Source organism: Ailuropoda melanoleuca, chromosome 6 (assembly GCF_002007445.2).
Source record: "Ailuropoda melanoleuca isolate Jingjing chromosome 6, ASM200744v2, whole genome shotgun sequence".
NCBI lineage: Eukaryota > Metazoa > Chordata > Mammalia > Carnivora > Ursidae > Ailuropoda > Ailuropoda melanoleuca.
In genome coordinates, this window is record NC_048223.1 from 14,527,530 (window position 1) to 14,546,272 (window position 18,743).

Consider the following 18,743-nt stretch of genomic DNA (forward strand, 5'->3'; position numbering starts at 1 on the left):
ACCCTGGTCAGTGAGAAGCCATCAACATCGAGGCAAGACCATCCCAGCAAAAAGACTATGATTCGCTGCAAGTTAGCATTTTATAGCAATAAATAAAGGTACGCAAATTGTTTTTTTAGGCACAGTGCTATTGCACATTTAAATGGACTACAGTATAGACATAACTTTTATACGTCCTGGGAAACCAAAAGATTCATTTGACTCACTTTATTACAATATTTGCTTTATTGCAGTGTTTTGGAATGGAACCTGCAACCTCTCCATGGAATGTCTGCAGATTCTGGCCTCAGTGCTTTCGTCAGTCACCATAATCAGCCTGGCTCTTCTTCCCCATTCCTAACCCACACTCCAAACGCGACATCCCTTCTTGCATGTTTCTACTCCAAACCAATCTCCCATTCTAGTAGAGGCAGATAGACAAGTGAAATGTTTAGCATGCCAAATAACAGGAGTCTTCAACAAATGGTGCTGGATAACTGGATATCCACATGTAGAAGAACCCAGTTAGACTCCTACCTCACACCATATTCAAAAATTAACTCAAAATGGATTAAAGATCTAAATGAAAGAGCTAAAACTACAAAACTCTTAGAATAAGCATAAATATTTATGACCTCGGTTAGATCACATTCCTTAGACACACCCAAAGCACAAGCAACAAAAGGAACAAGATATATTGGGCTTCATTAAAACTAAAAACTTCGGTGCTTAAAGTGAAGATGGGAGAAGATAACTGCAAATTATAATGATGAGGGTAAAGTATCCAGAATATATAAGGAACTCTTACAATTCAATAATGAAGACAAAAACAAAAAATTAGCCAATGATTTGAATACACATGGCCAATAAGCACATGGGTGTGTAGCATCACTAGTCATTACAGAAGTGCGAATCAAAACCCCAAGATACCAGCTCACACCGACTAGGACTAGAGCTTATGTCAGGGAACTATGTAATTACGAGCATGTGGAGAAATCAGAATCCTCAGGTATCCCTGGTGGGAATGTAACATGGTGCAACTGCTTAGGAAGTCTGGCAGTGACTCAAAAAGGTATATGACCCGGCAATTTCAACCCTAAATATGGAAAAAGAATTGAAAACATATTGACAATTTGTACACGAACGTTCATAGCATTATTCGTAAGGAGGATAAAGTGGAAACAACCCAAACGTTGAAGTGAGCAATGAATACTGAAGGTGGTGTGTCCACACCTGTTGGGCAATATAAAGAAATGAAGTGCCGATGCGAGCTACATGGGCGGACCTCAGAACATACCAAGTTAAAGAAGCCAGTCAAAAATGACCGTATGTTGAACAGCCCTATTTATGGGAAACGTCCAGAAAGAGAAATCTAAGACACAAAGAACAGTTGTTGACTAGGGGAAGGGGACTTGGGAAATGGTAAAGGACTGGTAATGGGTATGGGATTTGGGTGGGAGTGGAGGATGAGGAGTATGTTCCAGAACTCAGAGTGCTGATGGGTACACACCTTTTGAGAATATACTAAAAACAATACTTACGTGTACACTTTAGAAGGGCAACTTTTAGCTCAGAAAAAAAAATACTGAGGATTTTAAGAGGGACTTTAGTGACAGGGACTGTGTTTTGTTAAGTGTTCTATTTTAAGTAGGGCTGTCAAGAAAAATCTCAAATTAGCCCAAATGATCAAATAGCAATTGTTAACATTAAACATTCAAACTCCATTACCAAAAGTGACTTGAAATATACTCTCTCTAGTTTAAAAAATGTAGGGACTATAATGCAGACCAAATCCTGAACTTTAAAATGGCTGCTCATTTGAGAAATGTGTAAGCTTCTCACAGGTCAAGACCCGAGATCTTTATTCTACACAGTGAAAAATTATTGATTCCTTTGCCATGGCTTATGACAACTACACTAACAAAGAAAAAAAGTACATTTCGAGGCTTTAACTTTGGTAAAGAATACTCATCCTAGCTTTGTAGCCACTTTCATTCCAGTCTGTCTTGTTAACATTCATAGTACTCTGCAAACACTCCTTGAACCGAAGTTCCCCCCTCTGAGACGAAGAGTACCTTCTTCCTACAGCGACGGAGGCACGGCATCAATCAGCCATTTTCAGAAACAGAGGATATGTTAAGGATTAAGAGTAAACACTATCAGAGAGGGGTGAAAAATAAAGAATAAAAACAATCAGACTGCACATCCATATATTTACTTTTTATTGAATTTGTTAATGTTACAGAGTTCTTGCACTGCCAAACCATGCCTGAGAATTCAAAGAAAGAAATGGTACAATGGACAGCCTCACCCACCCATCATACAGTATATTAAAACTTGATTCATGTGCATTTTTATAATTTCACAATCTTTTAAAAAGTTATAACAAGAGTTGGAATTTTAAATCTCCTGCAGGTCTTCAGATTTCTAGTGTAGTATGCCATTAAATAAAAGTTCCACATATTCATCTCAGTTCATTCCTCAGTAACATAACCCCCAACAAAATTTTGCTGGAAAAAAAATGCATACTTTTCAGGGGAAATATGTGGCTCAAGGTCCAAGAGATTATTTGTTAAGATTTTTGGTTCCCAAATGAAGTCTTCAGTTTAACCAAGAATCCCTCGTTTCTTGCTTAATCATCCAACCTCTGGCTGGCTCAGCTACTCACCCCAATATACCAGAAGGCAGGCACCCAGCTGCCACCTCAAACAACGCCAACATCATGGCCCAGACGTGGTGGGCAGGTCCTGTCAGGAGATACCGTGACCTCCCAGCAGCTGATTCCTGCACTGACACTTTCATCAACACTCAACTCCTGTAGGAGATGCCCCCACACCAGACAGTTTTATTCACTCACTTGCTTCACTCTCGCCAGTAGCAAGTCTGCAACTCCTGCATTTGGCAAAGGGATTTATTAGAGAGAAACCCAGACTCTGCATTAAGTGGTCACATACCACTTTGAAATATTTCTATTGAACCAAAGATACAAAACTAGTAAATTACCAGACTATCTCATTAGATGGAAAGACTTTTCAGTAATCCTGGGTAGCTTCCTGAAGTCCCTTTAAGAACTGAAAATTACCAGATAGTTTAAGCTGTAATTATTAAAAACAGAAGTGCTACATCACCTTTCGCCCCTGACTCTTCAAATGAACATAAAGACATACCAGAAGGTTGCTAACAGAGCTAAACTGGCACCATCACTGCATCTATAGAATGGCCAATACCTGAAAAATTTGGGCACAAGTGTATCTGGAAATCTTGTCAAAGATCATGCAAGATCCGTGAAAACCTAAGTGGGCTTTAGCTTATGGTTCTGCTCACGTTCTCTGAACTGATAAGGACCCGTCAGTGAATCCCTTGGCCTGAGCAGAACCCATACTCTTTCCACTGCGGTTTACTGTACAGTTTAGACCTGATTAGAGGAGGCTTAGCAGCACCTAAAGGAGAGCCCCCCGCATCCACTGCCCTTGACATCAAAGGCTATTTGGTTCCACTCTAGGGATTGGCAAATTCACGAGACATTTCACAATTCTAATGCATATTTCAGGTCACTTATTTAACCAAGCAATATGCTCTGTCAAAGAACTTATTCCAAGTCAAAGAAGGAAAAAAAAAAAGGAAAAAAAAGGCCTTAACGTGTGGAACACAGAAAAAGCACTACCCAAATAAAAAATTACTAAAAGAAATAAGATTACTCCCTCCCCTACACCCTTTCCCACTTGGTGGACCCAAGTTTGGTTGATTTAATTTGTGGTTACCTCAGAATACAACTCAAAGTTTAAATTATAAAATCACAACCCTACAGAGATTATCTGAACACATGAGTTCTTTTGAGAGCGGCACGTTCCAGGAAGTCTAACACAGCCCACTACAGAGTATCCTTAAGGGTGGGGCACAGGACAGGGTAATTAAGGTCACTTAAATCTTCATCTTTTACAGCAGATCAGAACCCAGATGGCTGACTTTCTGCAGGATTTCTGATAGGAATCCAGGAGAGCTGGTTTCAAGCTTCACACCGACACTTACTAGCTGTAACCTTCGTGTCCAGAAGTTGTGATCCACATGAAGTCCGCAACGAGTGCAGCAGACCTGAGGTAGTCAGCCCTTACGAAGGCTCAGTATCTGAACATAAAAAGATTTTGAAATGACCACTGGCTGCAGTTTCTGTTTTTGTATCTGCAGAGTAATAACGAAAGAACACTGCTGCATCTAGTTCACGCGTTTATAGAACAATGAGAACCCCCTAAATCCAATAGATACAAAGAGCAGCCGTGACACCTGTACTTCCAGTGCCACAGGGCCGGTCACTTATAGCGAGTGGTCTGCATCAGCTGTGGGTCCAGCAGAGGTCAGATGATGAATGGCAGTTCCTGGTGGGTAGCTGCAGTCTAGTTACCTTAGGAGGGTTAGCAAAGACCATTCCTTAATTGTACTGTGTGTGGCTTTTCTGATTTTCAAGCACAGCATACTGGTTGTCTAGCTGAAGTTTAAGGGCCTGGTTTTTTGAAACCTCATCCCTACCTCTAGTTTTGTGTCTTACTACTTCAAAGCTCTTCTCCATTTCTTTATCCCTAAGGGAAAAGAAATGTAATCAGTAAATATTTTTTCTTCACTAGGTTGTTGATCCTCAAAAAAAACAAAACCAAAAAAGCAGCCACCCTTTAGAAGTATCCTGAGGGAGGAACAGGAGGGGAAACCGGTGCAGGTATCCTGCTTTCCCGAAGTTTGTGTTACACCACTTGCTTTTACAAAAGACCTACATTAGTAGGGTGACAGCTTTTTTCCTAACAGTGAAAATCCTCTTCAGATTTCTTTCAGTTAGTGCAAGTTAGCACAAGAAAGGAGGTCTTCGGGTAAAAGCAAAGTGGGGTATAAACACAACCTTTCAGAAAGTGGGGGGTCCTCCTTGCTTTATGCCTTTCTGGCTTATGAAAGGTTTCACAGGCATGCTCTACTTTCCACAGCAGGGGAAACCTGCATATAAAATCATCATCAGATCATTTTCCGGCTTCAAAGGAACGGAAAACACCAATACTGAAGCTCTATGGTCCTATTTTCTGTGGTAGCAAATCTATTTGAATACTATTTACTGCAAACCTATTTTGGGACCAACTTGAAGACAACCACAAAGTCAAAAGACTATCTGATGGCACGGTGATTCCTTCTAGGAGTCGCTTTTACTTTTAGCGAATAATAAACAATACATCTCTTTATGCATAAAAGCAATAATTTTCTTACTCAAGTCAGGTTCTACTCATTATTCAATGATTTCTCCTCACTTCTACTTTAAGGGAGTGGATCAGATAAAGCAAGGTGAGTGTGGGGAATCATGGCCCCTTATTCTGTAGGACAGAACAAAGGAGCAAGTCCAGTGGAGGCTTAAATTCAAGCCAGCTGGGCTCTCAAAGAGGCAAAAAGGCTGGGATTTACTTTAAAAGCCACCCCCCAAAAGCAGTATTTCCATCTGATGTTCCTTGCACTTCTTGCCATTTTATTTACTTAAAAAAATTCATGTCCCTACAAAGGATGTGGAAGTGCCATATGTGGTCATTTAATTCCAGATAGCATTCATTTTAAGTACCTGCTGAAATAAGATTTTAACATTAGACTTATAAATGCCAACATCTTTGATCTATGCACATCAACTGGTAATACAATGAAATACTGCTCTTACATTTCTAGTTTCCATGCTGTAAGGAACATAAGCCAGCAATAATGTACTTACAAAGAATTCTAACTAGACAGAGTTCGTAGCTACTGAACAACACATGCCAGGAATAAGCAAGCTTTTGTAGACAATGACTGTCTTTGATGCTCTTTCCCCATTGCCCCCTCCAGGGTCCTTACCCCTTTCCCCACCCTCAGGCATGTAAATCCCACCTAATTCTCAGCTGACAGTCAACTGCAGCCTAAGCTTTACCCAGGAGACCCCCTCCTCCCCACCTCAGGTGGGTTTTCCTATCTCCTACATCCCACTCACTGGCCAAGGGACAGGACTCCCAAACAGAAGGCAGGAGTTGAGAGTACTTACTTCCGGCTTTCTACATGCTTGGCAGTGGACTGCAGGGATGGGAACTGTGTGTCACTGTAGATTTCTGGTGGTCCTTGTGGTGTTTTCCTTGTTGTGGTTAACCTGGCTCCCGGAGGCCTATACACACCGCTAGTCATTGCTGGTTCTGGGGTCTCTGTAACTAACATTTCGTACAGTTTAGAGAACTATTCAAATGCCTGGCATTTTAGTAAGCTAGTCCTGCATTCCCACTCACTTGACAATTACAGAAAAAAACCCAATACCTACACAAGTCGTCTATGGACAACAGAAGGAAAGTTAACTGAGAAAATGTCTGAAAGTGAAAATACTCTTTCTGGGGCAGTCTTCTAACTTCTCTTCCATGTACAACTTCGATTACCTATGTAAATGAGTTCTTTTTGGAAGTCAACTCACTGGAAGTGGGAGAGGAACCTGCTGGGCCTGGAGACAGCCCATCAGGGACTGTCGTTCAAAATAGCACTGCCTCAGCCCTCAGTTTACACACAGGTAAACGTGGATAATCACTTCTTCACCTGGTTGGTGGGTTAAGTAACATGCCATGTGTCAACAATTTATTTATGAAAATGCTTGTGTACTTTTTCTAAAAGACTAATAAAAATAAACTACTACATATTAATTTCCTTGTCTTATTTTATAAACACAGGTAAAGCAGGAAAAAAACTAAGCAGCCAAGCAGCTGGAAGTCTTCCAGGATGGCTAACATTTTCAGGACAGAACCTTCCAGCTTTTCCCTAGGTAATTTTTTCCCTCCCCATTCTCAATATGGATTCAGTATTTTACGTGTGTTTTCCATTTATCAAAAACTTCATTTCAAATAAACGCCTACACCATCATTTATTAGCTCCAATGTAATGCAGCCATTTGAATACTACTATAAAGGCTTATTGTCTCATACAGCTTCTAATTGAGTGTGGGCAAGTTACAATATCACACACACTCATTAGTGACTGAGCACCTGCTATGTGTCAGGTGCTATTCTAAACGACACAGCAGGGACACAAATGTTAAGGACATGCCTTCATGAACTGGATATTCAGGCTGTTAGCCACACGCAGCCAATCTGAAAGGAAAATAAACTTAAGAATTCAGTTCCTTAGTTATGTTAGTCACATTTTAAGTACTCCATGGCTAGAGGCCACTAGACAGCGAACAGAGCTATTCTGTCACTGCAGAAAGTACTACTGGACAGTGTTAGGCTCGAGGCAGGAGACATGTATGTCAGGTTGGCACCATACCAAAAATGAAAGTGGGGGAAGCATTGGTGAAGGGAGCACACGACAGGCAGGAGTCTCAGTGATGAGGTGAAAACTGAATAAGGCCGGAAAGTCGTAAGGAGACAAACAGATCTACAGTTGGTAAGCAAGCCAAATCTGGTCCGACTCCGGATTTCTTAAGTGTTTTACTGGAACACAGCTACACTCACTGGGTGTACATATCGTCTAGGGCTGCTTCTGTGCTGTCACAGCAGGGCTGAGTAATTAAAAACATCTTCTGCGCGGCCCTCAAAATGTGAATTACCTATTATCTGGCCCTCTGCAGGAAAAGCTCAGAGACTCCTAATATAAAGGAGGATGATTCAGGCCGAGAACACGGGCACAGTGGCCCGTGGCAGTAGTGTGCCTGGTCTCCTCAAGGAGCAGGGTAAGCGAGGACCAGATGAAAAGAAACACCACGTCAGAAAATGGGATCACAAGGCAGACATCCAAGGCCTTGCAGGTCACGGAGTACTTCAGCTTCTGCTCCAAGTACAGGGGACACCACTGGAGGTTCTAGAACAGCACAGGGACACATTCTGCTGTTTCCTGAAGAGATCACTCCTCTGGCTGCTGGCCGCCGGGAACAGTGTGCGTACAGAAGCAGGCAGACCAGTGAAGAGGTGGCCTCACTAATCGATATAAACATTAATGGTTCAAACCAGGGTGGTAGCAGTGGCACTGGAGACCACTAGTCACAAAGAGTCTGACTTTGAAAATAAACACAAAACAGATTTACTGACAAATTAGACTTAGGTTTTAAGAAAAAGGTATCAGAGGTGACTCCAAGATTTGTGGCCTAAGTGACTGAAAGAACAGCAGTGACATGAGGAAGGCTGTTTGCTGACCCCTGACATGGGTTTGAACTGCATGGCTCCACTTTCACGTGGGTGTTTTCGATAAATACGGTATATAGAACTGTAAACATATTTTTTCTTTATGATTTTAGTATTTTTCCTCTAGCTTGTTCTAAGAATATAGTAAGCATAAATATACAAAATATGTGTCAACTGGTAAGTTTATGTTACTGGTAGTCACAGTAGGCTCTCAGTAGTTAAGTTTTGGGGTAGTCAGAAGTGAAACGTGGATTTGAATGCACAGGGGGGTTCGACCCCTACCCTCATGTTGTTCAAGGGTCTATTGTACATGAAGGGCTCAGCTGGGGATATGTGGTTATCGAGGTGCCAGCTAGGCAGTTAAGACCTATGTGTCCGGAGGTCAGGAGAGATATGAGCTGATGCGAATTTTGGAGTCGCTGGCAATTGCAGACTGCTGAACGGGGAGGGCACGGAGAAAAGAGCAGCAGGGGCTGAGCACTGGGGTAGGCAGGAGAGAAGAAATCCCAGCCCGGACGACAGAACCAACCACGGAGGGAGCAGGAGACTGTGGTGTCCTGGAAGCCAACAGAGCACGTGCTGGGGTGATCAGCTGCTGCAAGCGCTGCTGACGGGGCAAATCGGGTGAGGACCGAGACTTGGACACCAAGGTTAGCCGTGCCGAGGTCATCACGATCAGTGACAGATGCAGTAAAAAAAATTTAAACGGAAGAACTTATATCTACACACATAGCAAAGCGCTAGAAAGGATGCAAGAATGTTGACACACACTGTGATCTCTGTGCAGTAAGATCTGGAGTGATTTGTTACTCTTTGTATTAAAAAAAATGGGTATATGTTAACGCAATGTTTCTCCAACTTTTCTCAACACTGCCGCTCTAAGGAGCCCTTTAGACATCTATTTCCTAAACACCGCGCCCCCCACACCAGGAAATGTTGATACCACGGGTATACTGTGCACCCGCTCACTCACTTCGGCCCTCTGGTGGGCACAGCCCGCTAGAAGGTTTCTAGTATTTCTTTACCCCCCACCAAGAACCTCTTCTTATCAACTCTTATGTACGTGCCATTCCGAGAATTTATGTTTCAAGACAGAGCAGAATGGGGAATGGGGGAAAAACACACACACACAGGTGGAAACACAGGTACAATTTCCCTTAGCCGACTGTCAAAAATGGAAACAAATTACTTAAATATTTTAAAGTTTGGCAAGTTAGTTTACATATAAATTGAAGTAGCCTACAGAAAAGCGCCTATTGTAAGTTCCTAAAGTCCTTAAACAGACATATACAAACGTCTCTCCCAAGAACAGAAAGGAACCCCACTCATTCTACCACAAGCACTCATTTCGTTAAATGCCAACAGGGTAGAAAATTACACACAAACAGCTTCATGAACATGAAATGTCGAGATTACCAACTACTGCAGCAGGAGGTGCTTGTACTGCAGCTGTTTTATTCCAGGGACCTGAAGATTTTTCTACACCACCACCACCACCTCCACCTTCTTCCCAGTTATCACCTGGATCTTCTCTTTTCTCATTATCATCTTCTTCCTTTTCACTATTGGAAAAGCAAACAAGTGAATTCAATTATAGAACTACCAGGAAAACCGTCAGTCCAAATCCTTAGTCGTATCAATGCTGATCTGTGTGACCCTAAGAGAAGTCACCTTACCTCTTCAGAGCCTCAGTGCCCCACTTGTTTAAAAGAAACAGAGACAGAAAGAAGGGATTTTACCTGTTACACACTGGGACTTCCACCTGACTTCATATAAAAGGATTTTATTGCTAAAAGGTTTAGAAAACCACTTGGTCTGATAGTCTCTGCTTTCCTTTTTGCAAACCTCATATACTCAAGAATATTTAGAAATATTTACCATACTGACACGCCAGGCTTATGACAATCTGTGTGATTACATACAGCAGCCCCAAGTAAGAGCAGGACCCCAGCTGAGAACCTCACACAACTGAGGGAGGAAGAGAGGCCAGGCTAACCTGAGAAAAAGGGACTTGAGAGGGATTAAGAGTGTAATCCTTGGATTATTCTAGGTCCACAGTGGCCAAACAGGCACTCATGGTAAGCATATTTTCAGTGATCAAATGGTTTTTGAAAGCTGTATAATTTCATTTGCTAATCCTTTAGTACATATTACAAAATACTCTTGAAATTAGAATTCACATTCCAACAGAAGAAACAAGCCTGTGTTCAGTGTTGACATCAGTGCTACAGAGTTTATTAGTGCCAGTCTCTACTGTTTGACACACAGAATATAAAGAACTGGTTCCTATCACCAGATATGTCACCCATTTAAAAAAGAAGAAAATACAAAAACTCAGTCTTTGGCTTTACTAGTAATTATAAACGCGAAAGATACCCTCAGTGAGTGGTATCCTAACACTGGCTGCAGTGTTTATGCCAATTTTTTATTTCTTCCTGAACTGGCTTGAGTCAGGAATCAGGGAGTTACCTGTCAAATCTAACTGCCTTTTTTGCCACGATTTGCCCTTGCTGCTGCTGCCGCCTCTGGCACACACTACCAACCTTTCCATGAATCATGTTGCGTGACAGTGGTGGTTTTTCCTAGAACTTCAGCCTATCAACCTTTATCATTCTGACCATGCTTTTCCCTCCTACTGAAAAAACAGGGCTATTGCCTAAAGCTGTCCTAGGCCTTTCACCCTTTTTCTCCCTTTGATGCCTGATCAGTGACCATGGCCTTAAGAATGTACAGATGACTCCCACCCTACACCGTGTATGACCCTGGGAACATCATGGCCTCTCCTAGCTTCTGCAAAAGGTCATCTCAGGGTGTTTTCCTTCCATTCTTATTAGAACAAGGAAAGTGCTGGCCATAAGATAAATTTCTTGAATAAGTAATGGCCTTCTTTAAAGACACTTACTGAAAAATTTCAAAGACAATGCCCACCAGCAGAGGAGCTTCCAGAATTTAGGCTTAGGGTGACAATCAGGGAGGGGAGAAGGGAATAAACTCATCCTCAGTCTGCATTTGTAGCGTGATTTTACTTAAGATTATAATTCAAGAGGAAAAAATGAGAATATGCCCAAGCCACCCTATGGTTCCCCCCCACCTTTTTTTTTTTTTAAACACATCATAGAATCCTATACAGCCATTTAAAATGTCAGGCCTATGCTGACATGGAAGTAATATTCATGTCAGGTAAGCCAATGGCTTACTAAAACAAAATCTATATACCTAATATTAAGTAGAAGGATATTTCAATTATTAAAAAAATGTTTTAAAAAGTAGCTGGGTGCTAGAATGCCTGGTTTTATTTTCTTCAAGCAGCAAGCAGTTACGAGCAGATTCTAAAACCAGACTTCCTGCCTCCAATCATCTGGGTTTTGCCCCTGACTAGCCAGGAGACTTAGAGTATGGCACTTAACTTTTGTATGCCTCAGTTTCCTCCTATGTAAACTGGAGATAACAGCTCCATTATGAAAATACACAAGTTAATAGGCACAAAGCACAAAGGAAAGTGCTTGGCACATAATAAGTGCTGTTAAATGTTATTACATTTGGGGGGGGGGTGGACAGAGGGAGAGAGAACTGTAATTAAGCAGATTCCATGCTGTGTGGAGTCCCACGAGGGGTTCAATCTCACAACCTGAGCTGAAACTAAGAGTCAGATGCTTAACTAATTGCATCACCCAAGCGCCCCACCATTACATGCTTTTTAATATCCATTTAAGTTTTCAAACAGACGCCACCTTTATACTAGGATAAAAATAAGAGAACAAAACTCAAAATCCCCAAAACCCACAACATGAACACGCTCTTTTTAAATAGATTTTTAAAAATAGATACCAACCACTATGACCCTGTTTTCTAAAGTTTATATGTGGAATGAATGACCAGGTAAGGATATGAAGGTCCTAATTTATCCAGGAGTCTAACAGTGGTATCCAAACATAAGAACTGTCCCAAAAGAATTTTTTTTTAGTCACCCACTTCTGAGAACCGATGCCAATGTAATTATACTTTTATGCAATTTGGTTGGTTCATGAGTAAAAACATGAGTGTTATTTACCTAGTTACATAAGACTTGTTAGTAATGTCCCAGTAACCCAATCCCAGCCAGACAGGAAGGTAAGACCCCTACAAAGATTTTAAGAACTTTCATGGCACTTTTATACTCACATATACCCCCAAGGTATGCTAGCTTTCAGCTGGTCATTTACATTGCGAAACAGTTAACTCAGCAAAATGTGCTGAATCACTATTGTTCAAATATATATACTGGACTCTAAAACAGATTTTTCTTCAAATTACATTAATATTTGGTGATTAATATATCTAAATTCCAGAATTAGCAGCTTGTAGTAAGCAATCGACTGAAAATAAAAAAATGTTAACAATTATCTCTAAGCAGAAGGGATCATGGATCATCCTAACACATTTTTTAATGCTGTTATACCTTTTCAATGTTCTTAAAATATATACTTTCTAATTCACAATAAAATATTAAAGAAGCCCCAATCTGGTCTGATAAAATACTGATGGTCCCATGTAAAAGGTTCCTTTACTGTAATGTTTATTACCTCTTTACCCTAAGAGACAAGAATGAATAAATCACAAATCTAAAAATCCCTTTAAATTATAAGCTATTAAGTAAGAGTGATTTAATTAATAGGGATTGTGTAGTAATAGGCACAAGACAACCTAATATTTTGGTTTCTTAAGATTCTGAAATATTAGTTAAACTAAACATTGGGAATTGTCTAGTCAAAACACTTCATCCAAGAGAGGGAACAAAGGCCCAGAGATGCTTAAGAGCCTTGCCAAAAGGCCACAGGACTAAGGGCAGGGTAAAAACGATTTAAACATCCGGATTACTTTTTCTTATTTACACACTCCAGAAAATGTCAAATCTCTAAATGCCGTAAAACACATGTTGCAAAGAATCATTTCCACAGAAGATAATTAGGCTAAAATCTGGTATTTGACCCAAACAGAATATATAGCTTCTCATCAGCTAAATTTCACATTTCTAAACACTACACTGCTACTTGTAAATACATGATCACAATTTAAAGTATACGGCCTTATATACGCAACAGTCTGTAAGGCACTGCTGGTAGTACAGGGGAATGAAGCTAGAAGAGGGAGTATTTGCTGAGTATCTAGGAGGTCAGGCCCTGTCCTACCACTTCACAAAGTTAAACTTACAATAACACCAAGGCAGGCAGGAGACCCACTGTACACAGGAGGAAACGGACACTCAGACATTTAAGCCCCTTCCCCAGGGCTACAAAGTAGCAAGCCAATCCCTGGTCTCCAGAGCTCATACTCTCCTGTTGCCTCTTATTTCATTTTAGCCTCTTTAGAGCTCTAACATACGACCACAGACATGTTCTCTATTTTGAGAAATTCACTTTCAGTAAGTTTGGTCAGGATTACACATCCTGCAGCGGTTTATCAATGAAGATGGAACATCCTTACCTCTTTATCTCACAGGACACCCCCCCTTCCTCAACATTAGGGTTTCAGCACTTAAAACAAAATCCAGACTTGACTGTGCTTCTGCTAGAATGCCAGGCACCTCCACTGGTGTGACCCTATTATCCAACTACTGTTACAACAGTAAAAGGGCGAGACAAGGCCTGATGAGCTATGCTGTCAGCTCAAAATGGCATGCACTCCTCTTTCTCAACCCCTTCACGGGAGCGTTCTCTCCTGTGTTCCACAGCATCCTGCCCATCGCTGAAATGATCTACTGGTGTTTAGTAGACCCTGGTGTCCGGCACACTAGTCACACCAGTATTTGCTACATTGAATCCAGCTTGGATGCAGGAGTGATTTCTTCAAGGAACAACTTAGCCAGCTCTACCTAATGTGTTTAAAGGTCCAGATCGATCTCTCTTTCCTTCCTTCCTTCTTTTTTTAAGATTTTATTTATTTGAGAGAGAGAGCACAAGCAGGAGGAGCAGCAGGAGAGGGAGAAGCTGGTTCTGTTCTGAGCAGGGAGCCCGAAGCCGGGCTCAATCCCAGGATCTTGGGATCATGACCTGAGCTGAAGGGAGATGCTTAGCCAACTGAACCACCCAGGCACCCTGAAGTTCTAGACTTCTTAATGTTCCTAAAAAAAACCCCACTGGGCTCCAAGAACTCAATTTTTTTTTTTTAAAGTAAAACGTGGGGCTTGAACTCACAACCTGGAGATTGAGTCACACGCTCCACCTACTGAGCCAGCCAGGTGTCCCTCCAAGTCAATTCATTATTGAAACGTGACAAATGCTCAACATTTAGTAACCTCGAATACTACTTGGAATCTTTCTTTCCCCCAAAATACAGTTTAAAGATGATAGAGGCCGCCTACAGGTCCCATTTAGACTGCTCAACCAACAATCTAAGCTCCAGTGTTAGGCCCCTTTTATCACCACCCCAATGACACCCCTCAAAAGAACTTGTCTATATACAATGAGGACCTTGAATACATCTATTAATTTAGATGTATTCTGACACAAGATTACTTTTAGATGTAATCTGACACAAGCCCTTATAATACTCTTGGTATTTAAATCTTGAGTTAGTTGGTAAATGTGATACATTAATACAGTGTATTTGCTGCTACTAAAAAATGTCCTCTTTCAAATGCACACTTACCTTCAATAAAGCTGCAGTATTTGCAGGTGACTAAAGAGAAAGCAAATGTGACAAAAATGATCAGATCATCTAAGCAAAGAGTATATGGGTATTTATTTTATTGTTCTTGCAACTTTTCTGAGGTTTCTAATTTTTCCAAGCGAAAAGTTAGATGAAGAAACTAAGATTATACAGCTGAAAATTTCAAGATATTTTAAGTCAACTTCCAAAGTTTTATATTCCCTCGTCTCATACTGAGATAGCAAGGCTGCCTCTCTTATAGATAGAAAAAGGTAACAGATTAGAGGCATGAAGAATCACCCTCCCAACTTCTCAAAAGATATCTCATTTCTCTGCCCCTTCCTAAGGGCCTCTGCCGAAAAGATTAGGACCAAGCTATAGAAGACAATAATTCAATGTCTATAAGCAACGTTTAACACTCTTGAGAGGGATTTTTGTTTGTATGGTCATACTAATGCCAACCCGAACATGTCATTTTCTCTTTTATTAGGTCCACGGTGAATTGACTCACCAGAGTCTAACATTAGTCATGACAGTAGTAGGTAGTGCACCTCCCCTACCCCTTGTCCTCAAATCTTGGTATTAAAGATCAGGTGCCTCATGGTTAAGTAACAGAAATTCCCAAGACTTAAGTATTCTAATTTATCCAATGAATAGAGAAGATTAATATTACCAACTGGGTATTTTACAAATACCCTGTTCAAAAATCCTCGTAAAACGCCTAGGAGTTGTCTCAATTCTGCAGATCAGAACCAACACTTAAAAGTAAAGTGACTTGTCCAAGGTCACACATAAGCAGCAGGCTAAAACCCAGGGTTGTCTTTCCCCAAAGTCCATGTTTTCATGACATTATCGACTCCATCCCATTTATGTGAGCAACCTACTTTCACTCCAATGAACCAAAGCGTCTTTCCTTAGGGACCCCAACCTACCGAGTTTCACTGTCAAGAACATTAAATACAAGGTTTACACGGATATTCAGTATATAGTGTGAAAATTTTAGTCATTATTACTAAACCTCAGATGACTTCTCACACTCAAGTCTTTCCTGAAAGCTGTTAGATTCCTCTTTATTGAATGATCTGTGAAGGCAACGGAAATACAGACTCTATTCTCCAGAGTGACTGAGGACCCACAAAGGCAGCTTCCTGAAGGGGGATGTTTTCCAATGTTAGCAGGTTAGAGGAAGACTTGTGGCAGACCACCCAGAAGTTAAGACTACGTGCTAAGAATAATGAAAAATACAACATGAAAGCTGGTTGAGCTTCAGGTCAAGGAGAACTTAAACACTCCTACTAGCTGAGATTTACCAGGTTCCTGGCAAATGTGAAAGATATAAATGATTTAAGAAATGTTTCACCATCTCTGGAGTAGCCAAAAAGAAAGACAAAAATAACCCTGAATATGGAAATAAGTGACAGAAAAATAGGCAGTTTAAATATCCTCCATGATATAATAAAATCAATTTCTAGCCTTCAGTGAATTTGAAACCTTTCCCTTCAGAAAGTGCTACTCTTGCTCAGTAAGTTCAACATGACCAAACACTATTCTTCCTGTCACTCAAATCTTCAAAATCTGCAGTTAAGAACCTGTGGTCAGGAAAGGCAGACCAAGAGCCTTATTCTACAGCCTAACAGGAACCTCAGACAGGCAGCGCCACAACCCCAATGAGTAAGAACTTCACGTCCCCTCCTCTTCATTTTCACAGGTCAAGCCCCAGGAAAACACAGGGATATTTTCTAAACTACACCTCTCCAGAAACATCTAACACACAAATTCAAAAAGTTGTTGGGAATAAAATTTAGTCTAATCACGTCCACTTAACATTACTACAAAAGAACCTCAAGAGTGGAGAAGCCCCATTTCCTAAAAGGTCTCCCAGTCAGTCAGGTTTCACTTTGGTTAAGCTCACGAATCGAGGAAAAAGAACCTAGGACATAATGCTTGGCACTCTGGTAGGTATTCAACAAATGTCAAAAATATTAGCCCTGGTTTTTCAATACTTAACGCCATAAATATTACCACTTGGAGAAGTCAAAAGACAGTATTCTGTTAAGAAAAATTACTTCTGCCAGTGTGCCACGTGGTCACTGGTATATACAAACTGCAAACTTCGAACTGGAGGTAGTTCATTAAATCATTTATTTCTTTAAACTGGGAATAAAAGTTTTTAACCTTAAAAATGGTGGAACCACATATTCACCTGTTTTTTCTACTCTATGAGCCCATTAAGATAAGACATCTATTCACACGAATCTAAAACCAACTATCACAGATTGGACTTAATATGTTAATTTCAAATCCCCTAAACCAACCAACCCAATTTTTAAAAAAATTACCGTTTTCTTGTACTTTTTTTTTTAAGATTTTATTTTATTCATTTGAGAGAGACAGAGGGAGCACAAGCAGAAGGAAAGGGAGAAGCAGACTCCCAGCTGAGAGGGGAGAGCCCAATGTGGGGCTCTATCCCAGGACCTGGAGACCATGACCTGAGCTGAAGGTAGACGCTTAACCAATGAGCCCCCCAGGCGCCTGTTTTCTTGAACTTTAAAAATAAAGTGTTTAGACTATCTGATGCCATCCCTATAAAACTCTAGGGAGAATAAATCTACAGTATTAGAATACTCGTTATTCTTGGGAGTGAAGACAGTGACTAAAAGGGCTTACGTTTGCTTTGTAGGAGTAATATTCAGTTCCTTGAACTTGCTGTTGATTACACAGATTGGTCTCACTGTGTGAACATATAAAATCTGTACATCTGTTAAGTATACTTCAATTACAAAAATACGTATTAACTTGCTTATTGGAGAGGATCTGAAAACCACGTTATTTTTGAAACAAAAACCCTAAGTTCAACACACCAATGTTAAAAGTGAAAGTTTTGAAGCCACAAAATCCATTTCATTTTAGCTGTCTCAAATAAGTAGGCAATCGCTCACAGGATTTTGAAGCTGGCAGCTAATTTGATCAGCATATAGAAGGGCTGCCACCACAGAGAGAAGGAACACACAGTCCAATACAGCCCTAATACGCATATCTAAAGCATGAGGCCACTGTGATGCAGCTTTGGGGCTAGAGAAAAACCAAACACACAATACCTACCCTAAGGGTTATCTAAACACATCTGTAACCAGACCATACCTTATTTGCATCGCCTGAACTCTGAGGCCGCTGTAATCAACCTCTTTTTGCTCAAATTCTTTCCACTCATCTTCATCCTGTAAAAGACACACCGTCTGATCAATTAAAGCTATTTGTTAAAACACGACTAACGCAAATATCAGACTATGAAAAGGGGATCAAGTGTCTGGAACCTAAAATACAGACTCGTTTTCTGGCCAGAGGCCCTGTTTGATCCCGAGGCCCACTAGGCTGGAGGACAAACTTATCCAGCAGTCCAACCCTTACTTCCACCGGGTTCCTTCCAGAGAGTTACTTTAAAAGCAACCAGGGAAAGTCAAATGAAAAAGTCTGCAACCCCACAACTAAATGTCTACCACAACGTTGTCATGAGACTTATTCTGTAACGGGCTTAGAGGCCAAGCCATGGCAATTAAAGCGGCCACAAAAACGATTGTTAGAAAATTCTGCTCAAGACTGCCGGGCTGAAGTCAGAACACCAAATTACTCAGAGCAGACGTCACTCGATAAATGCTGCTCCGGGCCGCGTACTTCCGACCCAGACCCATTTCCCCTTGAGGGTGCCGCGGACCGGGTCTCGGTCCCGGCCAGCGACACGAGGTGGAGGGGCGGGAGCGGGCCAGGGGGTCCCGCGGGGAGAGGCGGGAGGGCCCGGCGTGGGAAGCCCCCGTCACATGGCCAGCCTCCGCGCCCGTCCGCCCGCCGGCCGGCCCCTCCCGGACGCTTCCCCGGGCGGGCGGCCGGCGGGGGCGGGCACATGGGCGCAAACGCGCGGCTCGGCCCCGAATCCCGGCCTCCCCGACCCCTCACCTTAGTCACGGCCTTGGTGGCCGGCCCCGGGGCCAGAGGACC

General features: G+C 41.5%; 1 protein-coding gene across 3 annotated transcripts; it reads right to left on the reverse strand.

Moving 5' to 3' along the window:
* Nucleotides 1-2,184: 2,184 nt before the first annotated feature.
* CDV3 (CDV3 homolog) lies at nt 2,185-18,737 on the reverse strand. 3 transcript variants are annotated; one of them, XM_034661988.1, is made up of 5 exons: nt 18,702-18,737; nt 17,892-17,968; nt 9,540-9,685; nt 6,014-6,173; nt 2,185-4,104 (listed from the first exon to the last, which is right to left on the reverse strand). In XM_034661988.1, exons 2-5 carry the CDS (start codon nt 17,900-17,902, stop codon nt 4,098-4,100), a joined length of 324 nt encoding a protein of 107 aa, XP_034517879.1. In that variant the 5' UTR covers nt 17,903-17,968; nt 18,702-18,737; the 3' UTR covers nt 2,185-4,097. The 3 variants fall into 3 exon arrangements, with proteins under 3 accessions (XP_034517879.1, XP_034517880.1, XP_034517878.1); XM_034661989.1 differs by having other exon boundaries at nt 2,185-4,378; XM_034661987.1 differs by having other exon boundaries at nt 2,185-4,553.
* Between the last annotated feature and the right edge of the window lie 6 nt (nt 18,738-18,743).